This window comes from Natrix helvetica (genome assembly GCF_964273705.1).
Source record: "Natrix helvetica genome assembly, chromosome: 1".
Taxonomy (NCBI): Eukaryota; Metazoa; Chordata; class Lepidosauria; order Squamata; family Natricidae; genus Natrix; species Natrix helvetica.
Genome location: NC_138548.1, coordinates 146,904,987 through 146,930,483, shown reverse-complemented (window position 1 = coordinate 146,930,483; position 25,497 = coordinate 146,904,987). Strand labels below are relative to the sequence as shown.

At 37.5% G+C, this 25,497-nt stretch overlaps 1 protein-coding gene across 2 annotated transcripts in view; it reads right to left on the bottom strand.

The window, feature by feature from the left end:
* ARHGAP15 (Rho GTPase activating protein 15) overlaps positions 1-25,497 on the bottom strand; it is a 466,785-nt gene that overhangs the window by 27,402 nt on the left and 413,886 nt on the right. For both annotated transcript variants that reach the window (XM_081935112.1, XM_081935113.1), the window contains one exon: positions 5,747-5,852. In XM_081935112.1, coding sequence (XP_081791238.1) covers positions 5,747-5,852 — 106 coding nt within the window. The remainder of the gene's footprint in view (positions 1-5,746; positions 5,853-25,497) is intronic.

Sequence of the window (25,497 nt, the reverse complement as noted above, 5' to 3'; positions counted from 1 at the left end):
GTGTGTGTGTAAAACAATCTCTCACAATATAATTTAAAAGCAGCTTCACGCATTGTATTAATCATATCTTTTGAATTCCCAATATTTTGAAAGTTATTTTGACTACCTTTTGCTTCTCGTTCTTCATAAATAGCATTCCCCCCATACACTTAGAGGAAATCAGAGGCATTGTAAAAGTGTCATCTCGTGTAAACGCCACCATTCACATACAATCCTTAAAAATTTAACCTCTTCTTTTGAATTTACATGAGGAAAAATAATTGCAAACAAGTTTAAGATACCTACAGTATATCTATTTTGGCCTGAATCTACTGAAACAGGCTGAAAGCAAATAGAAGTCACATGTACTTTTCTGCATTTTTCTTTCCTCCAAAATACGATAGTAATGGAAGGAATGGAAATTTTGCCGGCTTTGCTAAGTGTTCCTAACTGTCATACAATAGCTTTAATTTTTGATTTATCCACAGCATTCTGCCTATCGCTGCTGAACCTGTCATCACATTGTCATTGCTTCCTTTTCCTGAACTACTGTTGCATTCTTCTTAGATGTGTGCTGTTGGCTGAGATATATATAATAGGTAAAAATAAATCTACTTCGTTAAATATAGTTTCCAGAAATGAGAACTATGCAATAAAACCAACATAAGATTTCATGTTTTATTGCTCTAATTTCAACCGGGCAGGTGTTTGTTTTCTTTGTGATGCCTGGAAAATGTGAAGATAAAAACACATTTCTGAAAAGAGAAAAAGGCACGTCGGTTGTGCATATGCCCATGTTTTGTGTTAACAGCAGCACTGGTGTTTCTGTGCATTATTTCCCCCTCTTTTTCCCCCTGTTAACAGCAGCACTGGTGTTTCTGTGCATTATTTCCCCCTCTTTTTCCCCCTGTTAACAGCAGCACTGGTGTTTCTGTGCATTATTTCCCCCTCTTTTTCCCCCCGATACATTTTCTTTGCTCTGTACGAAAGGGCAATAAAATTGACTGAAGGCATTATTAACAGAGCAAAGAGCAGTAATGGCAAGATAGAAAAGTCTGAGGATTGCCTGTCTGGCAAAAGGGAGGGAGGGAAGAAAGGAGAGAGAGAGAGAGAGAGAGAGAGAGAGAGAGAGAGAGAGAGAGAGAGAGGGAGGGAGGGAGGGAGAGAGAGAGAAAGAGAGAGAGAGAGAGAGAGAGAGAGAGAGAGAGAGAGAGAGAGAGAGAGAGAGAGAGAGAGATGCTTAGATGTGCATAGGAATGCTGCCCTGCAGCGAAATGCAACTGTCTTTAAAACATTAAAAAGTTGGAAAGAGCAAGTTTCTGAAAATCAAAGGGGAAGTCAAAGGAATTGGCTTCTGCCTGGCGAAGCAGCCAGATAGGCCACAGGAAGTGACTCACATGATAAACCAGGAGGCAACTGTAAGCTCCCCTGACAATGTGCCTGAACGCAGCTGCCAAAGAGACAGATGCCATTGCTGGAAAACTCTGCCACCGTTGGGCATGTGGACTCAATGCTTTCCGCTTAAAGAAGGGAGGCAAAGGAGGAGGAGGAGATAACAGAGATCCATCCTCATAAGAATCATTACATTTGAACATTGTTTCATGAAGGCGAACCCTTCATCAAAATGACGTTGCCTCCTCGCCTCCATAATTGGAGTGAGAAGCAGGATCCTATTTGAGAGTGCACCATTCAGAGCTGTGTAGTGTACCGAATGTGCTGTTGGTTTCCTCTCCCTCCCTATGTCTTAACCAATAGATCAATATCCTACTGCTTCTTCGTCATACCTTTGATTTGTCTTCCTGACATGTGACCACATTTTATTGATAGTCCCTTATGCGTGCAACTAGAACATGTCTCAGACTCTGCAGTACTGAATCAGTAGCTCACTGGTGAACTTTAGAGTGTGCGGGAACCTTTTTCAAAAGGAAGACACATTTTACAAGCCACCTTAGAAACCAGTTATCCCCGTTGGATCAGAATCAGAATCCAGCATTTATAGGATGCCGGGACAGGAGAGTCACATGACCTTACTTAGCTTACACAAAGAACCTTGGAAGCCACAGATCTTTTGAGCTTATAGGACATTCACCTGTTGGGTTTTAACCAGCTGCGAGAAATTAAACAGGGGACCTTTTAGAACACACCCTCTTGATTTTGCATTGTATTCCATAACCTGGAAATTAGCAAATTGTAAAATTGCTGGAGTGGAAGAAATTGAAACCTTCTTCAAATCCATAACTTACAAATGGCGGCATGTTTCTGCTTATACGAGGTACAATCAAAAGAGGATGGAAGAGCACAAACAGGAAAACAAAGCAAAAAATAGCTATACAGTATGTGAATCAATGAGATTGAAAGTATCATTATCTATCTCTACCTATCATATCTCTCTCTCTCTCTCTCTCTCTCTCTCTCTCTCTCTCTCTCTCTCTCATCATCATCATCATCTATCTATCTATCTATCTATCATCTATCTATCCATCTATCTATCATCTATCTATCTTTCTTACAACTTTTAATTGATTTCTTCCTTCCCATATTCCCCTTTCCCCATATTTCTTAATGCAATAGGTGTGGCTTATAACTTGTAAGGTCACATTGATATTTTCTGCCTAATGTTCACAAACCTGTAAAATCCAAGGCAATGGTTCCGACAGAGCATACTGTAAAGAATGGATAAAAGAAGGCAGGCCTTAAAGCATCAAACTGCCAAGTTTTTAACATAAAGTTTGCACCAATACCTTGAACTGAGTCCAGAAAACATATCCGCAGTTTGTTAAGCAGACATATATGCTGATCAAAATGTCTCCTTCTCACCAGCAATCATACTGCTGCGTTTCATGCCCATTGTCATTTTCAGACATTTTTCAAGGGCAGCACTATTTAGTGTGTACTACAGCAGTCTAATCGGGGAATTAAAGCGTGAATGGCTGGTAGTGGGTTATAGCTTAGCAACAAACTATAGCAAGCTAATTAGTAGGTGCTTCGTAAGTTTTTGGAAAGTTGAATATCTGTTCTGTATCTCAAAAGGCTGCAACAACAGGGTACATGATTTTCATTTTTTAACAAAGCTGATAAATAAGGTATAATACACTTGATAAAGGTAAAGGTTCCCCTGGCACATATGTGCTAGTTGTTCCTGACTCTAGGGGGCGGTGCTCATCTCTGTTTCAAAGCCAAAGAGCCAGCGCTGTCTAAATACCTCTCCATGGTCATGTAGCCGGCATGACTAAACACCGAAGGCACACAGAATGCTGTTACTTTCCCACCAAAGGTGGCCCCTATTTTTCTACTTGCATTTTTACGTGCTTTCGAACTGCTAGGTTGGCAGAAGCTGGGACAAGTAATGGGAGCTCACTCCATTATGTGGCACTAGGGATTCCAATCACCGAACTGTCAACCTTTCTGATCGACAAGCTCAGCGTCTTAGCCATCCCGTCCCTATAAATACACTTGATAAGCAAAGTTATTATCAATAAATTATATTAATATATTAGTAACATAGTAAGTAAGCAAAAAAATAAGCTCTGCCTAAAGTGCACAATAGCAAGCCTTTCCTAGGGCTAAATTTAATAGTAATTATTTTTAATAATTAAAAAAAGCAAAAGAAAAGAAATGTGATTTATCCAAAAAACAGAAGTCTATACGATTCTAATAACCGCTATTGATACAGGTCAGGTCTAATTATCTTGCTTCTTTTATTTCAGTTTAAATTAGTAGTAGTAACTTAAGTTAGTAGTAGTTCTTCCAGTAGTAGTAGTAGTATCTTTGGTTATTTATTTTTTTCTAATATAAATCTCACAGCTCAATCTAGATGGAGATCCTTACATTGGAAGGGCTTTAATGTTTTGGTTCTTGCTGCGGCCCTAGTTGGAATTAGTTTCAAGAGATCACTACTGGAGGTGTAAATAGCAGGCCATAAATAGTCAATTTGGAACAGGATCCTCAGGAGGTCAAACTATAAATCAGTGGTTTTTAAAGTGGGGGTAATTTGGAGCATATCCTGGGGGTAATGGAGCAATTTGTAATTGCTTGTTTGTGAGTCAAGGATCCAGTTTGGGACAGCTATTTCTGAGGTGCTGAGGAGTAAAACAACAGAATCTGTCTTTGTGAAGGTAATGACATTATTTGAACTGGGGAAAAAGGATAATTGGATCAAACTGTTTAAAACCAATGCTACAAATCCTTCATATCCCCACCCCTGAGATCTGAATCTAGATTGCAGAGTAGCAGCATTACTGCATGAGATTCTTGCCTCTCTGGCTAAGTTGGTGGCAGGGGCTCCATGATGGTGCTGGAAGACTCCAACCTGCCTTATCTGGGACTGCTGTTGTTGGTGGCTGAACAACCAGCTTTTTTTATCAAGTATTCCATTCCAGGGGAGATCGTACTTTGGATCTAGGTTTCATCTAGCTTAGATGCTGACTTCTTTTATTAGTGTTCTCTCTCTCTAGAAGCTGATGATCATTATAAAACGGATTAGCTCCAAGGTGCAGTTTTGCCTACAAATATGTATTTTGCTTAGAAAGCCCGCTTATTTCTTAATTTTATGCACTGTAGTGCTAGGAATACACTACTACTTTTGTGTTGGAAGCACGTACAACAGAGGTGAGTTCCTACTGGTTCACACCGGTTCGGTGGAACTAGTTGAAATGGCAACTGGGTCTCTGAACTGGTAGGGACGGCATGCTCGCCACACCCCTGAACCGGTTCCCCAGTCACCACAACATCTTTTTTTGACCTTTTTAAATGTTCTGCACATGTGCAGGCTTATTTATAGGCAACTGCAGATGCAAGCGGAGTAAAATTGCACACGCACTGAACCGGCAGTAATGCCGGCAGAAACCCACCTCTGTCATACAAGGCACTTCTGGGTTGGACAGTGGATTAGGTGGGGACATCAATATTGCCTAGAGGGACTCTTGAGGGGATTGAGGGGACTCTTTTCATGTCCCTGGTATTTTCCCTATTATCTACTTGTGTTTTCATGCTTTCGGACTGCTAGGTGAGCAGAAACGAACAGGAAATAAGGCAAATTGACAGGAGCTCATTCCGTCATGCAGCTCACTGCCAGGTTTTGAACTGCTAAGCTGCTGACCTCTCAATGGTCATTTGACTTAGTGTCCTAACCACACAAGCCATTGCAGTCCCTGGATAGGGATACAAAGCTAGAGATGCAAGTGAAGCCTTAAATGTGAATGTGGCTTCACTTGTATCACTTGGCTAGGGATACAAGTGAAGCCACGTTCAAGAAATGTACGTATGTTGCTTAGAATTTTCATGACATAAAGGTGTTTTTAACTGGGCTGGTCTCTGGCAGCAAATTTCTATTTCTAAATTAAGTTCAATTTTTAAACCCTTGACTTGTTTTCTAGAGGAAAAAAAAATCACAAAACTTAAAGGACAATATAGATAAACAGTGGCAAAGAGTCACGTATTAAAAGACAATGTTTTATTGTCACATATTCTATATATTGTACCTATGAGGCTAAGGAGGATGGCAGTTCTGGCTGCATTTGTCCTTTCCTGTGCCAAAATCAGCTGAGACTAATATTAAATATGTTTTTCTGTTTCATTTCCTTCTGTCTGAAATCTTAGTATGGAACGATCTTTAAAAATGTAACATATTCCACAATAACTGGCCTGATAGGATCTGATGATGTACTGAAAAAGTTGAGCATTGAAACAATACAGCATGTTGCTGAAAACCAATCTGCCCTTTTTGTTTCTAATTTCCATTTTCTTCTTTAATAATTTTTCCACTTACTTTTGCAGATGTGCAAACAGCATTTTCATGGTGTCATAGTTTGGCCTGGGCAATCTCTGTACAAGGTCCTTTATGGCTTTCACTTGGCTATCATGTTCTTGGATTTCTGAAAGAAGTAAAAAGTTATGGGTGTTACAACAGTGTCTGACTATCTGGAGCAGGGGTCGGCAAACGTAAATACTCAAAGAGCCATTTGGACCCGTTTCCCACAGAAAAGAAAACACCCGGAACCACAAAGATCCTAACCGGAAGCTGACCGGAAGTTCAGTTCCCCCACCATAGAGTCTCCTCCTAGCATGGCGCACTTTTTCCTCTACCTGTCATAACCGAAAGCCCTATCAATTGTGGAGACAACTGGAAAACCCTCCCCTTGCCATAGAGTCTTCTCCTGGTGCACTGTGCTTCTCCCCCCCCCTGCACTGGAAGCACCTCTCAAAATTGTGGTGCTGACCGGTGACGGAGCCGCAGCAGAGTGAGGAAAGAGCCGCAGTTTGCTGACCTCATGGTCTTTGCTGCTACCATGGTTTAAACAGACAAATGTGACCTGGAAGCATGGTTACAGCTGAAGTGCCCCATTTTAAATATTATTTTCCAATAGAACGTCTTCACATTTTCATAAGTGACAACTCCAATGGGCAAGGAAAATTTTAAGTTCTCTGACTCATTACAGCCTCCTGAAGCTCCTGTCCTTCAGGGTACCCTCAAGTTGGAAAATGGGAACTTTTGAATGTTGTTGGAGATGTAGCAGTGTATTGTAACTCAGAATGATGCTGTTATCTCTGATAAAACAAGCTGAGATCCATGAAAGCCGAGGCATTATCATGGGGTGTAATTAACGTTATAAGACTTGGTGGTTTTTGCTATAGGTGACATACAGAGCTGGCCTTTGGAAGATTGGTCTGAGGTAGCAAAGGCTGAGGTGTGACCTGTCATGCCAGAAACTCATTTCATGAATTTTCTGAGGAAATACTTTTTTTTTAGCTCTCAGTGGGCTACCATGGCTTAAAGGAATGGGAAAGTATTAGCTTATCTCTTTCATCTCATTGGAAATGCAGGCACTTTTTCTGATTCTGGAAGATCCAGATTATTTGCAAAACATGAACATTTCCTAATATGTGGCATCCTTGATGCTCTATGATGTTACCTAGTCACGCAATGAAATGTCTGCAAGCAAAGAACCAACTCAGAGAGCACCAAGGACTCTACAACTCTGAGCTATATATATTCTGTTCTATTGAAATTCCTCATTTATCATTCAACTTAGAAAAATAGCACACAATTATCTATATGTGTGCATAATCTACCCACCCATTAGGCCTTCTCCCAACCAAATATAATTAGCAGGAAAGCATTTGATTGTGTTAACAAGAACATAATATTAAGTCATTTCCCTGCTCATTACCAAATTATCTTCTATTGATATACAATTAAGTTATACCTTCACTAAGTTTTAATTGAGACATTGGACAGATTTTAGCAGCTATTCATGGTGTAACCTATTTAGTTTTTAACTTTGCATGTTATATGATAGGTTATGGTGGAGAAAATTATTGCACCTTTCAATCCTATCTCATAAAGGTATTTAATCAACCATGGATCCATGAGACACTAGAGGCCTTGGTCTCAAGGTACCGAGTTAATATCACTTCAGACTGCTATGACTGATAATTTCCATAACTGAATACCATTTGATTGATAGATCAGAGAAACTACAATTCTTTCCTTTTCCAATACATGCATTTTACATGGAAGTTTTACATAGAAGTAAAGCAAATGTATCTTCAATAGGATGTAGTGTGGTTACTATGCAGATTTATGACCGACCTCAGTAGAACTTAGGCCAGGGAGGTTATCCTCATACTTAATAAACATGCCTATCTTATAAGCTTTATTTCATGCTCTGTAATGATCAATTCTACCTTGTGTTGATTTTCTTAGTTCACATCCTGTCCCTTGCCTGGTATCCTTTCTACCATTTCATAACTGCCTTTTTTGTGGAAAACAATTAGTCAGTAATGAAAGAATGCGAGATGGAGACCTATAATCGCTTTTGTGATGTGAAACTCCTTTTAATGTTGTGATAACGACATTGCTGCTGACTGGCTTAGGATAAGCATATTTTCTATATGATTAATGGCTTCCGAGTCTTAAAATATGGTTTCTGAGTAAGCTATTTGCATGAGATGTTGAAGCACACGTAACTGTGCTTTCATTGTGCAAAAGATAAGATAAAATAAATGTTCAAGGTCCCTGACATAGGGAAACAGTTTTACATGCTGCAGGTTTTAGATAACCTGGATCTTGGGACTGTGACGTTATCTAGCATAGGTTTTTAATTTTAAAAACATTCTTCTAATTGCTTAGTTCTACTCTGGAAATATTTGGAGAGTTCCAATATGGAAGAGGTATTTTCTTACCACAGAAATACTATAAACTGGAATACTTCTGTTGACTTTGCCTCAGCCCTGGGATTAGAATATAGTTATATTATTGCATAATAATTTGGCATAAAGTTAAACAAAATGAAAAAGGGCCATATATGAAAGACAGAATATCAGGAAATAACCTGAATCTGTAAGGATGGGGTGAGGAAGACTAAGAGATAGAATGAGCAAGGCTTGCAATAAATTTCCCCAAATAATGAACAAACAAACAAAAACTTTATTGGGGTATGTGTGGATAAATCTAGGAAACTTCTTGATTGGAAAAGATTGCATGATGGTGATGGACAACAGGGAATTACAATCTCTAAATTTTACATCTGTTGTTTCCCAAAAGGGGAAAAAATGGACAAGTGATCAATCTGAAGGTGTATGGTAGGGGACGTAAGAGAATTACACATCAAATAGGAAATGGTAGGAAAACATCTAGATGCTCTGAAGGAATTTGTTGCCTGGACCACATGGATTACAGGATGCTAAAGGAATTTGCAGATGTAATCTCAAAACCACAGACATTTATCTTTGAAAACTCCTGGACCACAAGGTGTCAATAGATTGGAGAAAAACCAAGACCTCCCACTGTTTAAAAAAGATAAAAAATCAAACCCAGGAAATGTAGAATAATCATCTTGACATGAATATTAGGGAAAATCATACAAAAGATTAAAAAAGGGCTAGGTTTCAAACACCTAGCAAAGAGCAAGTCAGTTCTGAGTTGGGCTTACATGACGTCAGAGGTGAGAGTCACATACTGTAACAATTGGTTCATCCAAAATGCAAACATGTGAGTGTGTGCATTCATGTGTATGGCAGCAAACACACAGTGATTATATTGGATGGGATAGTGCTGGGGCAGGTGGGTGGGCCCAGCCGCTGGTCACAACTACCTTTTCGCCTGAACCCATCCGAACCAGCAGCAGCCCACCTCTGCATAATATGATTCCAAAAACTGGGGAGTACAAGGGAAGTCTAACTGGGTCTTACACACTGTTACATGGTAGGATAATGTTTGAGCTTAAGATTTATTTCTCCCCATATATTTCTTAGTGAAGGAATTGTCAGGCACAAAGTATCAACACCAACACTGTGCAGCAGCTGCCAAAAAAGCCAACACAGTTCTAGGCTGCATCAACAGAGGGATAGAATCAAGATCACGTGAAGTGTTAATATCACTTTATAATGCCTTGGTAAGGCCACACTTGGAATACTGCATTCAGTTTTGGTCACCACGATGTAGAAAAGATGTGGAGACTCTAGAAAGAGTGCAGAGAAGAGCAACAAAGATGATTAGGGGACTGGAGACTAAAACATATGAAGAATGGTTGCAGGAACTGGGTATGTTTAGCTTAAGAGAAAGAAGGACTAGGGGAGACATAATAGCAGTATTCCAATATCTCAGGGGTTGCCACAAAGAAGAGGGAGTCAAACTATTCTCCAAGGCACCTGAGGGTAGAACAAGAAGCAATGGGTGGAAACTAATCAAAGAGAGAAGCAACTTAGAACTGAGGAGAAATTTCCTGACAGTTAGAACTATTAATCAGTGGAACAGCTTGCCTCCAGAAGTTGTGAATGCCCCAACACTGGAAGTCTTTAAGAAGAGCTTGGAAAACCATTTGTCTGAAATATTTTAGAGTTTCTTACCTGAGGAGGGGTTGGGACTAGAAGACCTCCAAGTTTCCTTACAACTCTGTTTATTCTATTCTATTCTATTCTATTCTATTCTATTCTATTCTATTCTATTCTATTCTATTGTGTTTTGTTCTGTTCTGTTCCATTCCGTTCCATAAAATCGCGACATAAACAATTTATTGAAGCCTATACAGGTAGTCCTCAACTTACAATAGTTCACTTAGTGACCTTTCAAAGTTACAATGGCATTGAAAAAAGTGACTTCAGACCATTTTTCACACTTATGACCATTGCAGCATCCCCATTGTCACGTGATTTACTTTCGAATGTTGACAACAGGTTCATATTTGTCATGGTTACAGTGTCCCAGGGTCAAGTGATCCCCTTTTGCAAACTTGAAGTGAAACTTAGATTCATCATGCCTTCATACATTTCTGTAATATTGTGCATTGTCATTTCAGTCATCCAGGTTTCATGCAAAGATGATCTCAACCCATGGACCAAAAAAGAAATTTGGTCATATAAATACATTCCTACTTTCTTCTCATGTGCTCAATGGTTTAGTCATATTAATAGATATAATGAGTCATGTATATGATATAGAGTTCATAAATATTTATTGTTTTGGTTCTCGGTTTTTGTGTTTTCTGGGAGGTGGGAAGAGGCAGCACAAGTGATTATCAGCTACCTTTAAAACAAATGCAGCACTCTTGAAATATTTTGATAGCAATTCCACACAGTGCAAGGCTAAAAAAAAATATAGCTACCCTCTCTGTTATGTTTTTTTTTATTACCTAAAAACCCTTCCACTAGAAAATGTGATAATATAAGCTTTAAAGGAGTTGAATGAATTGTCTTAGAGGGGCTCAAACATCTCCATATAGGATCAAACACTTCTTTGGCAAAATGACTCCCTCCCTGGACTAAATCTTTGTAGATTGAGAAATCTGGAATAGATTCACTATTCTGTCACATGGCTGTCACATCAATGTCCCCCAAAGATGTGAATCTGGCTGGAGAATTTGAATGCTCAGCAAAGTTCAAACTGACTTTTTTTTTTAAAAAAAAATGGCTGTTTATAAAGTTCTGGCTTTAAAATAAAAAAAAAAGCTTTATTCTTAGCAAATACAACAAAGACAGGGAATTATTTTTATTGACAACCCAAGAACAAATTTTAAAACTTAGCAATACAACAATATATCAATTATAAAGCCACAATAAACATGTAGAGAAAGCCTGAAATAATTAGTAATGTGAGGGAGGCATCCATGGCTCTATGGCATCCTTTAAAAAAAATAGCTAAAGTTTGGCCTCCTGGGAGAAGGAGAACAATGGCTTCCTGGTCAGAAGAACAGTTCAGATTTGTAGTAATTGATTTTATAAGTTCTGTTTTCCATTTAGTGTACGTAGCAAGCACTCAGATACTACATTGGATGCAAACTGAGTGCTGTATTAGACATATACAGATAGAGGATGCTGATAGATCTGTCAGTTGTCACTCTAATGTGTAACTGAAACTGAGATCAAGCTGAGAAGTCTTCTGTGTCAGGTGTTTAAAAGGTATTTAGGTTTGACCAAGGAAAGATATTTATTAAACTATAATCCAGTGAGAAAAACTGGGTCTATCTTTTTGAAACCTCTGACCCAAATCCTTTGCTGGAGGTCAGTTATGATACTGTCAGGGCTGAGAGTGGCTAATGCTGGAAAGGAACATAATGTAAGGTTCATATTTCCTCATTAAAAGGCTGGAGTCCTTTTTAACAAGATTGAGTAGTCTTCTGAAGCATTCAGGACTCAGTTAGGACTCACACCTACAGTATAAGGTAAAGTGAAACAAAGTTGTTCCCCAGGGAATTTGATTGATCAATATCTGACGTGGCATAGCTTCGAATGGACCCAAAGGTGATGAGCCTAATTCTAGCCAAGTAAAAGAGTTAAGGATGAAATAAGGAACCTGGGTTTATGGCCGTTAAAACTGAATAACTTCTGATCTCGAGGCATCCTTCATTGTGTGCCACAAAACATTGAACCATAAATGTTGGTCTTATATACCAGTGATCAGTTTAAAATGTGCTCTAAATTGTTGAAATAATAATACTGATTGTTAATATATAAATATTAGTAATAATACTGCAGGTCTCAACAAACTTTTCAGAACTTTTTTTTCCCCTATGGACTCCACAATAAAGAAATGAATTTGTCTATGGAGATTCTCAATCATCCAGGCCATGATTGTCCCAAAGGTGCTTTTTCCACAAAGTCCAGTTGCCTCTTGAAAAAGCATCTATGAGACAAAAAATGAATTATTTTTAAAACAGCTATTATCTTGCAAAATTGCCAAATCCAAGGAAAATGTGGGAATCTTGCACAGAATTTTGTGATCAGATTTTGGGGCAACTTTACATGTTTTTTGGTTACTATTAATGAAAAATACCCCACTCATATATTTGGAATACCGTAGACACCAATTGAGTGTGTCTCTCTTACCCATAACGGAACCTGCAAATGCTACTGTTCTAACCTCTGAGTTAACATTTATTACCCCATGTTTTGTGCCTCCATATTTTGTTTTAGCTCAGAACATATTCATTAAAAAAGGGTGAAAAAATAATTCCCAAAGCTTGGAAGGAATGTTGCATATCTCTGTTTTATGAATCAACCTATTTGCTAATTGCTATCTGACTGAAAAAGAGGAAAAACTGGCAATGTGTGGTAACTTTAGTCAGCGTTTCTGAACTGGGAATGATAAACACCTCTGCCTGGTTCTGGCATTTATCAGTCGTGAAATATTATTACCACATAGGCTCACAGCATGGTTACTGTTATCATCAGGGGAAAAAGAGGAAGCTAATCTTAATGGTTTGTAAAGCCGTTACCTGCATTGGTCTGGCATTTATCACGATCATCTTACCACATGGGTCCTCCCTTGCAAAGGTATATTATCTGGAATGGACATCACTATGAATTATTATTTTGCAGCTAGGTAGAAAATTGTATGTTGTAGATACCTTTTTCTCATTATAAATCACAGTCACACTTCAACATTTCCCAGACAAAGATGCTGAGACCAGGCATTTTGCTACCCGCTCACTTTTTTTTTTTTTTTTTTGCAGTTCCATGAAAATATTGGATGTTCTTTCATTACAAAGGATGATACTGTTCTCAGTAGAAAAGAGAATCACAAAAGTATTTCTTTTTAAAAGAAAGAACAAATTGGCACTATGAAAACAAGCTTTGCTTAATGGAAGAATGGGTGTCTGCTGATTCATGTGGAAGCTGGAGAGAGAGAGGCATAATCTTCTTCTTATTGTAAGCAATTTACTACAGGTAATCCTTGATTTACAACAGTTCATTCAGTGACCATTCAAAAGTGCAACGGCACTGAAAAAAAGTCACACATGATAGTTTTTCATACTTATGGCCACTGCAGCATCGCCGTAGTCACGTGAACAAAATTCAAATGCTTAGCAACTGACTCATATTTATGACAATTGCAGTGTCCCGGGGTTATATGATCACCTTTTGTAACCTTCTGACAAGCAAAGTCAATGGAGAACCAAATTCAATTCAGTTGTTACTAACTTTACAACTCAGTGATTTACTTAACAACTGTGGCAAGAAAAGTCATAAAATAGGGCAAAAGTCATTTAACAATTGTCTTCCTTAGCATCAGAAATTTTGGGCACAATTGCAGTCATAAATTGAGAACTATCTGTAATGTTTGCTAATGTCTATTTTCTCCAGGGGTTGAAGATTTGCAATCGAATATTCTAAAGCCACAATTCACTTTTGAATCCTAATTATTAATGATTAGATTAGATTAAATTAGATTAGATTAGAATAGAATAGAATAGAATAGAATAGAATAGAATAGAATAGAATACAGCAGAGCAGAGCAGAGCAGAACAGAATATAATTCTTTATTGCCCGAGTGTGATTGGACACACAAGGAATTCATCTTTAGTGCACATGCTCTCAGTGTACATGATTAGAGAGAATACATTTGTGACTATCATATTAAAGCATGGCAAATGCCCTCAATGATTAATCTGAGTTTTGGATAAAAATGGATTATTACCAATGCCTTCTAAAGCCATCTTTATATCAAGCTTATAAGAAGGGAAGGGAAGAAACTTCATTTGTAACCCATAACTAACAGTTAGCTAATTGTGGTCTAATGGAATCATCTGTACCAACACAGAGCACTGAGGATTATAAATCTAGATTGTCAATCTTCTAGTTTACAAGTGCTCTGTCTCCATAAATGACACTTTCAAATATCAGTTTGGAATAAGTACTTTTTAAAAAACTGAACTGGAAATTTACAATTCTTGTATAATATCCTCTTACTACAAATAAACCTTTGGATTTAGTCTGACGTAAATTCCTTATCCTGCAAGGTAGTAAGAGTTTACCTCTGTCTCCAGTTGCAACCCTGCTTTAGTCAGGGTTGAGGGACTTAATGTCCTTTTACCTTTCAACCAACTCCTATTTCCAAAGAATTTTGAGAGCACACCAATACACGTTTAATGTTCATTTCAACCCTTCGAACTTTGAATTTTTGTTCTCTTGTGCCTTGGTGCTTGCTATTTTACATTCAACAAAGCGTGCAATTATTAAACAGTATTAGGTCATTTTATCCCTCTCTCCCTGCTCTGTTCTTCTCACTGTTTAATATTTGTTTTACCTCATAGCTATCATTTTACCTGCAAAAAAAGAGAGAAAGAAATCCTGTTTGAGAGACTCCTTTGATTCTTCCTTTCATCTATCCATCTTTCTCATTAGCCTCCCTGATCAAATCAAAAGAGAACGAGCCAGGTTGCAATTTTTAGTGCTAGAGAACATGTGAGGCTTCTGATACTGGCTACAACCAGGCATAGTGTTGGGCAGACGTTCGGCGAGCTCCCCTACTGCGCTGCTGTGTAAGCTTCCCTGCTGGTCTGTTTGCTATAGTTTTAATGTCTGTGAAAAAATCTGAGGCAAACTAAATTATGCTCTGCCCTTTTGGATGTAAATAAAACATCCAATTTAGACAATCTCTATTGCCCTAACTCAGTTTCGGTCATTCTATGGCAGCCTGATTTTTTTTTGGGGGGGGGAGATATCTTTCCTTCCTCCCAATTTTTTTTTTACCTTATGGGAAATGTTGCTAAAACAGAAGGCATATTTGGTTATTCCAGCTGACCTCTGTAAATGGGAATAAGCTCTCTCGCTCTCTCTCTCTCTCTCTCTCTCTCTCTCTCTCTCTCTCTCTCTCTCTCTCTCTCTCTCCTTCTCTCTCTGATGAAATAGACAAAGCATATAGAGAGATAAGTAAAAACATATAAGAACAGAAATATAGGTCTAATTATATTTTGCTACCTAATCTATTATTAATTCTGGGTAAAGTTTTAGAATCTTGATTTTAACCATTATTTTACAGGCAGTAACAGTGCTATTACACACGGAGAGACACATATATGCACAGTGCAATTACAGAGAGACATCGGCATACATACATGGTGACATTTTTTTTAAAAAAAAGTCTGTCTTGATGCCCTAACTTCAGTTACATTCATTCTTTAATTCATTTGCTTCTTATTCATGCTACCTCCCCAATCATCATCCTAAAAGTTGATGATTGCGTGCATAAGCGTAAGGGGTGCCTACCATCTACCATTTATTTGTACTCATTTCCTATGTATATACTTATACATGCTTATATGTTTAGATGTTATATTCATACTTATACTTGTTTTCTCACATGCTTGACAAACTGAAATAAATAAATAAATAAATATAAAATAAATAAATAAAAGAATGGGAGGCAGAGGAAAAGGTTGCAACTTGTCATGTTGTAACACATCAATTGTGCCTCATAAAAAGGAGTTTTTCCATGAATATTCATAACTATTTTTCAGTCCATTAGCAAGAGTTAAGACAATGAGTTTCCAACTCAGTTCCATTTAGCAAATATGTATGCAAAATTAATGGAATAATTCTCCCACCCCTCCGTCCTCAGAGTACTTAGAAAAGTTAAACTTCACTGACTAAACCTCCAGGTGCTATCATTTGAGGGGAAAAATAGCAACCAATAATTGTCATTCTTTTACATATTTGATGGGGCTGATTATACAATGTGCAACTCTAAATGGCTTATAGCACATTGTAGCATGGTTCCATCCCATTGGTTGCAGTAGGGTGCAGGCAGATGGATGACAGTGACAAGGAAAGAAGTGCTTTTGCCTAGTCGTGCGTTAAGATGCCATCCAGAAGCTCTGTGCACTGCAGACAGTTCATTAGGATGCCAGCATAATGGTAAACTACCAGTCAGAGTGACACTCCATTTCCTGCTTACTGAGCTTTCCAACCACGGCAGATGTCAACAATCTCACAGGGCTACAGAGCAGACCTAACTTTCCAGTCACTTGGACTCCAATTTTTTTCCCTTAACAGTGCTGTACATTATAGGCAATACGGAGCAGCAAGTCACAGCAAAGAGGAAAACACAGACCTTAATTATGCCCCAAGAAGCAGCTTCATCTCCTGGAATTCCCTTTCTAAGATTGGGATTCCTGGAGTCAACTCTGTTCTTTTGACAGAGACATTGTTTTTGGCTTTTCTTTGGGGTGGGGGGGGGAGGGAATGAAGCAGGAAGATGCTAATGTGCATACCTGCTAATTAGACACCCACATCAGATTGCTAAAAGGCTCATTTGAGGGAAAGTTATCAGGCTTCATGATTGGTCTCTGGGACTTAACTAGGAAATAGATAATGCTTGCCTTCCTCTGGCACCTTTCTCCTCTCCTCCCCCTCCAAATTCAGTACTGTACAGTACATTGTTCCTGTGCATGGAAAGAACAGACTTGAACATCTGGATAGTGGGATATTTTCCCTGCAAATGCACAACTCGAGGCTATCACACACCTCCCTAACAAGCAGTTAAAGCCCAGCGAGATAGACTTCCAAGGATCTTTTTTCCCCCTACAAAAATACCCATTGTTTCCAATGCCAACACAGTAATAAAATGCAATAGTTTGTGCCTGTCCTCAAGTGCCTTTTTTTTTAAAAAAAAAAAAAACATTTTGTAGCTAGCAATAAGATCTTTCCCAATTAGGGTTGTGGGGGAAAAGGTTGTTTTTGTAGGAATGGTTTCAATGTAGAAATAAGGGATAGATAAAAGCAGTATTGTTACTAATAATGATATGTTTTGTAGGCACGAAGGGGGTCGGTTCATGGCATGAGATGGCATGACAAGTCCATTCAACAACTGAGTGGGTAGGTGGGGGAAGAAGGGGATGTAAGATTTCCTTCGGCTCCCGTGGCCAACTTTTAAAGAAGCCGAAAGCTGTATTGGATTCAGAAAATGGTTGAATAGGAAGAGAGTTAAAGGAGAAGAGATAAACATTTAGTTTCATCTGGAAGGCAATGCCTAGGCTTGTTTGATAGCTATTATTATTGTATTATTTATTAAATTGATATTATTTGATACATTGAAACAAAGAATTGCACAGAATAATTATTTTACACTTCCATTTTAATAAGATAGGATGTGTTTTCCCCCCTCCCCCCAGAAGTTCTAGTCATCTTTGAAAATGAAAACTGAGGAAGGACTGGTCTCAGTGATGTTGGCCTCTGTTTTACAAAAATAGCACATGTAAATTTAATTTATTTACCTCTGTAAACCAGTTAAGTCAGTTCTTTAGAAAGCAATGCATGCATAATTTTTTTTAAAGATAGCTGTACGCATTCCCTTTGGTGGGAAACCAGGGTCAAATATGACTAATAACTACTCCGCATAGTTCTGTGACATAAATTAGAATGAAAAATGCTGTTGCTGCTCTAAAGTATTTTTTTTAAATCTCCTTTTTTAAAAAAAGAAGAAGCAAAACAGCCCTGATAATATGAAGAAAAATATGAATTTTTAATTGTAAAAAGGAGAATATTTTATTCTTGTCATCTATTATTATTATTATTATTATTATTATTATTATTATTATTATTATTATTATTATTATTATTATTATTATTATTATTATTGGAAACTATGTAAACAGCTTTTCCCCAGGGCAGATTTAGACTTGAAGACTGTTTATTATATGATTTGAATAAGACTAGGCTTGGCCTTTTGACTTTGAATCACTACCAAATTTCAGGCTGTGAGGAAATTGTTCTACATTTCCTGACAAATTGAGTTAAGCAGACATTAAGTGGGCTTTAAGAAAACAAATGGCCATCTTTATCACAGGTGGACACTGATGGCTTAATGGGGCCTGGGCTGATTGTATCACTTCTAATGGCTTGACGGGAAGCATTAGGGTTTTTGCATAAAGAACTGGCATTGCAAACTCTGCTAACACAGACCTGTCAAGCGCTCTGCCTCCCTTTGTGCATGGAAGCAGATGTTTGTATGTATACTATGAACTGGCATTAGAGCGAGCGACAGATGCCTGTACGAATGCCAGGTTTGTGAATTTTTTACAGCAGGAACATGTTCTGAAAAAGTGCAGCCCTGCCCTCGACCATAGGTAATTCCCCACGGGGACTTGGCTGAATCCCTGCAAATGATTTCAACATTTGGTTTTCCTAGCAACTGTCTTGTCCAAAGCAAGAAAGCAAGCAACCAAGGAAGGACAACAGACATGCAAACAGATTCTTACAGATCTGTAGCAAAGAGATTCTTACAGATCTGTAGTGGAGTTTTTCCTTCCTCCCCGGCGCACTGCATTTTCCAGGACACAATGTAACACAATTCAATCCTTCTAAGAAAGGAAACCAAATGGGTATTATAGCTATATAATTAAAGCTTGCATTAATATACAGCTGTGAAAATGTTCTTCCTTGGCTGCCCTGCCCTTTCTCCTTCACAAACAAGGAAGAAATAGATTTGCATGTGTCTCTGTCTCAAAAACCCCCGAAGCCTCCAATTTTTAAAAAATGCAATTCAATGCTTTCTATATCCAGGGCGTACACTATAGTTGTCTGTCGATGATACGCACAGGTAGCTTGCAGTCCATTAAACAAACACTCCCCCCCCTCACTTTTATTTGACATTTTATTTGGCTGTGACAAATGAGCAGCAGTTGGATTATAACATAATTTGTCTTGTCTTTATTACCAGCACAAAGGACACCATTCATTAATTATTCTGCCGTTGCAGCTTAACACTAACTGGAAAGGTCCCTCTTCGGACAGATGGCGAGGACGATGTTATTTATATCAATCAGCCAAAATCCTCAACAAGGATTACTGTTCCTGAGACTACAATGATTTATTTCTTTTTACCTCACCCTCCCTCAACCCTTTCTGCTTTCAGATATTTTTCTATAAAAAAAAATGAATTTGATTGGAAACTTAAAGCGATGCCATATTTAACCTGTTAGCTGGCAAAACAACAATGCAGGCTGCATCCGTTTAACTACCTACCCATGTTCATTTACCAGATTTTTTAACCGATTTGAGAAAAGTGAAAAAAGAAGCTGATTGGCAAGGCTGGAGAGGGATGGAGAAAAAGAGATTAAGTGCGGGGGTGTCGGAGCACTGAGTTCAGCAAAAGTTTGCTTTTTAAAACTTTTTGTTAACGTCATACTGCTGTTGCCCTCAGAGACCATCAGGATCAGGAAACGGTGCCAGCTGTCAGGCTCCTTGTCTCTGATAAGATGAGATGACCCATGACAAAGAAACCAGTGGCCTTCTGAAAGATGAGCTACTATGTTTAGCTTAACTGAAGGTCAGGTCATACCAGAGACATATGCTCTTGATTCCTACTGTTATTGAGTATCATGTGTAGGGTGGGGATGGATTTTGCCTTCTTTTTGCTTAGGTTCTTAATATAGCATCCCATATTTCTACAAGTGAATTCAGGTATTCTTTATAGACTTCTGAAATCACTTAACCATTGTCCATTTCCTGGATGATCTCTTTAAAGCAGAGATCTTTAAATCTCTGTGTGACTGTCTGTTTCTTCCATCCACTTCAGGTTTCCACAAACATAAGGAACCTGACACAATGTAAAGGCTTACAACCTACAAACATTTATTGTCTGCAGAAATTATTGGCGTAACTTTGCTCTCCCGATTAGTTTGCAAATAGTAAAAGTTCCATCAAGACAAATATCAGCAACATGCAAATACCCTTGCAGGTTGTGATTAAGATTTTAAATGTATCCTTTTGCTTTTAGTTAATGAAAAACAAAGTCTTGGAGGATCTAAGTTGTAATTTATTAAACATGAAAGGCTCCTTGATGAAATATAGAAATGAGATATATTTTGCATTTCAAAGATTTAAGCTGACAACTTACTTGCATGCAAATAAGAGCAAGATTTGTAAAAATATTTGAAAAGAAATTATTCCTGAATGTACTTATTACAATAATGTGGCATGTAGATAAGAGAAACACACAGCATTAAAAGACATTCATTTCTCCAAAGTCTTAAAATTAGCTTCTTTCTGCCATTGTGTATTAATGTTCTTCTTCAGGAATGCAACATATTAAAGAACTGAACAGAATTAGTAATAAATTTGTTAATTACAAATTTAAGCAACACAACTGTGTTGTTTTCCCCATGTATTTTTAAAAGCAGAATTGCTAATGCATTTTAATCATTTATGTACAAACATTTGAGGATAAAATATTCTGAAGTTTATCAATTTCAAGAACTGTTTATTTGCTAGCAAAATAGGGCATGTTATACAACATATATCTTAGCATTTTTGCTCATCAAATCCCCATTTGCAGAATGCAAATTTCCTTGGTCTAAGTGCTCTTGCACCTCAATTTAAATGAATAATAGGATAGACTCTATTAAAATCGGTTTAAGGTTGCCATGGGTGACATATCAGTAGGGTTAAAATGAGAGAAAAAGGTCAAAGAAACAGACCTTACTTTAAAAAAAAGAAGAAGAGAAGAAGCATATGTAAGTCTCTGTATGGACATTACAAATGCTACCACCATATTGAAATTATGAACAAATATACACTTTGCATTTTACAAACGTTATATTCTAAACCAGATGAATAGGGAAATTATAATACCCCCCAGCACCTCTGGGAATGTATTTAGTTGCACTAAAATTAAAGAAGTAAGTCCTACTGTGATAACACTGTAGTCTGGCAGGTTGTGGATTTGTAAAAATCACAGAGACCTCAGCAAGTGATTGTACTGTTCCTTGGATAAATCCTCTATTTCAAGGAAACAGCAAGGTATTATAATCATATTAAACAAGCAGCTATAAGTGATACCCAAACACTCCATTTTTGAAGAATTTTGAGTCTGCTGCTAACTTGATTCAGGGGATTAGGCATGCAGTCATTTGATAAGTACCCCCCAAAAAAACCCTTAATGCTTATCAGGACTCTTTCTTGTTCTAGCATTGTGTGTTCATGTAGGCTTGTCTTATCCAGAGCCTGATCCTGTTTAATGTGGAACAAATAACACCACTTGACCGTTTTCCAGAGTTTTGATGAGATGGATCACTTTTTTTTTTTTGCTCTTTGGAACTTTAAAAGTTACACTGTCCTTACTATTAATGCCCTGCATGGATGACATCCCTTTCTGATTCCCATGTGGATTTCCCAGAATCAGAGTTTTGTTAATTTTCTTTCTTCGTCTACAACAAAAAGCTAGATTAAAAAAAAACTTTCCTTATTTGCTAAGGTTATGCCGCTAGTTTAATTTGCATGGGAGCATCGGAGTATTTTGAAGTGAGTAGCATTTACAAAGTCATTAGTTTTATGCAAACTAGGAAGGAAGATGAAAGAAAAAAAATTATCAATTATTTATAGATTGTTAAAATGTATCTTAGTGCAGTGCTACTATATAGAAATGACAATTAGCCAAATTTACCTTCTTTAATTAATAATGCATACATCATGCTCTTTGGGCAGCTAATCACCACTTCTATAAATTTTTTTGACACTGTTGAAGATGCCGAGCACATGGATGAAGTGAAAATAGAACACACTAGTGTGAGTGTCCAACTTTCAAGCGCTTTTGTTTGCCGAGATATGCTAGTTAGCAAGGTGCCTACATCTCAGAGCACTTAAGCTAATCCCATTTACTTACAGTATATACTCTCTTTGGATGAAATGTGAATTTAACAGTTTGCTTCTTGCATATCCAAACACAAGGAATCAGGGTATAGTCCATTTGAAATACACCTCATTTTACTAAGACAGGACAAAATATCAGGCCAGGCGTAAGTTTACTACAAACTAATTTTCTGAATTAATTCAAGTGTTTTGCTGTCATTGCTTTAGATCAAACAATGGCCTAATGTGGGTCACCATTGCTGTATCATTTTTTATTTCTAGACTTTCCCCATCTCTGAATGCAGCCCCATTACTTCCTGTTATTATGTCGAATGCCATTCTGGAAGAATTTTTCTTTTTTCTTTTCCAGATAATAAAGTAATGTTACTATAGATTTAGAGGTTCTTTTATAGACCTGCACTCTATAAACAAAATTCTTCTCATGCTTAAATTTCAAGATATGGCTATTTTGGGCGATTAGAAATGTCTATGTTGTATTGGGGGTGACTTGAGAAACTCGGAAACCAGGGACATTAAGTCCAGATGCTTAGAAAAGCAAGCAATGGGTGGAAAAGGACTTTAGTGTCTTTTCATGAGGGCAATTCATGTTTCTATTTGGAAACCTTTGTTCAGGATTAAGAATTAAACATACCTGATGCCTGCCTGTAAAAACCATAAATTTCCACATATTCTAATAAGCAGCCAATGAAGAAGTAAGGGACCTGGGAAAATATATTCCAGTCCATTTCAAAACTGTATATCCACTCTTCATATGATTCCCATCTGGTTTTAAAATGTTGAGGTAAATTTAAACGTGCAACCAAAAACTAGTCTACATCTATTTCTTGAAAAAGACCCCCCAAAATTTTCCTAACTGAAGCTTTCTTTCAAACAATTTTGTTTATAGTATGCTAATTAGCTTCTGCAGAATTCTTAGCCTTGAGTGAGGCTGAATTTTTATGTTTTAATTATTTTTCATTTTAATTATCTTGATTTCCTTCCATATATAAATTAATGAAGATACCTTTGTTAGAGATCTATAGAGATCTATAACTACTTTGATTCTATCCCGATTAATCTAATCGAATAGAGATTTAAGAATAAGTGGATCTAATCGGAGTCAAAAACCCAAAGGTACTTTTTTATATACTAAGTTTTATTTCAATAGGCGCTCCTACAAGTAATGCCTGTATGTGTGTAATTCAAGAAAATATAAGCCCTTAAAATGTGGGAAAAGAGAATTTGAGCGGAGGTCTGGGAAAGGACAAATGTAGAGAAGACCAGATTGTGTAAAAGGTGAAAGTGCAGAGAAATGACAATTGTATTTTTCTTAATGTCAGAATAATCATGTCTTGCCAAATATTTTCAGATAATGTATGCTATTAGATGCAGTTTTTCTGTTGCTTTCTCCTTAACACAAATTTACAATGGGAACATAGCTGCGATATGACAAATGAGCTCAGATACTTTTAGCTCTATTCTGGCAATTGGTAAGTGGTTAATCTTAATATTATGAGCTGGGGGATGAATAGCTGTAGTTCAGATGTTGTGTCTATGACACTGGTGCTCCTAGAGAGAGCTTTGAACCCTCCACCCAGAATCCTGATAGCATACAGCTTCAGATAAAGTGGAGCCTCTGCAGATACAGCTATATATATATACAGTATATACAGTTAAGAAATCTTCCTACAGAAATTCACAGTTTTCATAAAGAGACAAGCAGAAATAACACTGCAAACAATTGCCTGGAAATTCAACACTAAGGAGACATCGGAACAATGCTTGGAAGCTAGATTATTATAATCAACATTAAAAGTAGAACAAACAGCAGAAAATAATTTTCTTCTGTAATATGTACCCAATGTAATGTAGCATTGCTTAGGCACAATATTATAGCATAATATTCCAATGTGTGCAACATTGTTGTCATTTACATCACTATTTTTCCAACCTAATCATTAGTCTAACATTACCATTAGCATGTGACATGAGCTTACATGGGAATTTCATTGAATCAGAAAATGTAAACTCTTAGTTCTCATGAATGGCTTGTTTCCGAAGATGCCTCATTAATCAGATAGCAAAAGTTCTGAGTCCTACATTCTGACTGGGTTAGTTGGAACTAACATTTTTAAAAAAGCTGAGCATTTTAGTGATATTTTGTAAAAAAGATCTGTAAAATATCCCTAGATATTTGGAGACTGAGATCAGAATTGATCCTAATCAATATCTCCTCCTGTTGCAAAAATAACTTCTTGCATATTTTTGATGTATGGGGAGAATATTTTTTCCTCTGGAGGAAAGCAATGTTTTCTTCATCCTTTTTAAAAATGTACATGCTATATTGTGATACATCTTAATATATTTTAAACTGATAAAGAAAAAGCAGACTGTATCAGATAGTTCACTTTATATATGTGTCTGTAAGAAAGTTTTACGATAAGGCATTAGTCTTCCTTTTAAATCATATTTTAAAACTGTGGAAAGCGAGTATTCTACCCTGTTTTTGTTTGTTATAAGCTGAGTATTTGCAATAATTTATGGACAGCTTTGAATTTATAAACACGAAGTCACTGCCAAATATTTTAACTATTCCTTCATGGCAAATTGTCTTTAAATACTGGCAGGATCCCCCCCCCCGTTTTAACATTTACTTGTGGACCAGAAACACTTGCAGTCTATTGCCCCTGGCCTTCTGTGAGAATGTTAGTTAGCAATGCTCATAAAAACTCAATTCATCAATGTGAACATAATTTGCTATGAACAGAAAGCTCACAAAAGGGTGAATTTGTCAGATAGACAGGTGGCCTGAGATCTCTCCCTGATACTGAATGATATGAATAATAGATTCTGGTAAATGTATGCCAAAACTTGAGCTGTAAACACAGCTGCCTCCATTCCCTTCCAGAATAACAGCTCCGAAAGCAAAAGCTTAGGAGTCACAGTTCCACCTGAGGACTTAGCTTGTGCACACCCGTGCAAGCACGCACACACAAACACACACACACTGCCTCTCACTTATTCTCTCTCACACACAACAGAACATAAATCTTATGAAATGAACACAGCCAGTCATTTCTTTTTGGGGGGGGGGGAGGGGAAGGAAGGGGAGAGAAAGCTTCATTTCTCATTCCAGTTATGAACAATGAAGAAAGGAGAAATAAAGAGAGAATAATCAAAAGAAGCAATTGTTTTTTTTAAGAGAATCATTTGGATCTGAACAACAAAAATAAAAACCCACACTCCTTTGTGAGAGAAAATAAGGGCCCCTTATGCGACAGGCCATATTATATCTTACAATCAATCACAGTCATTCCGAATTCTCAGAATGCAGCAAGTAGGTTAGTGAACGCTGCACAATTCCTGCCAAGTAGATTTTCTTTTTCCAGAGGATAAAAATGAATGAGAAATGCTGGTTTCCTATAATGTCTAAATTACAGGCTGAAGTTCTTGGGTTTACTCAGCAACTCACATTGGCGGGAAGATACAAGCAGAGGAGAGATGGATAGCAGGCAAACTCATCCATTAAACTCATCCCAGGGAGAAATGGGGTCACTTTACTAAAAGCACAGATAGTCAAAGTCTCATTTCCCTGTAATACAGTTTTCAAAAGAAAGCAAAGCCAAAACTTCAACCAAACCAGCCATGCTGGTCTTCTAATATAAAAGCACC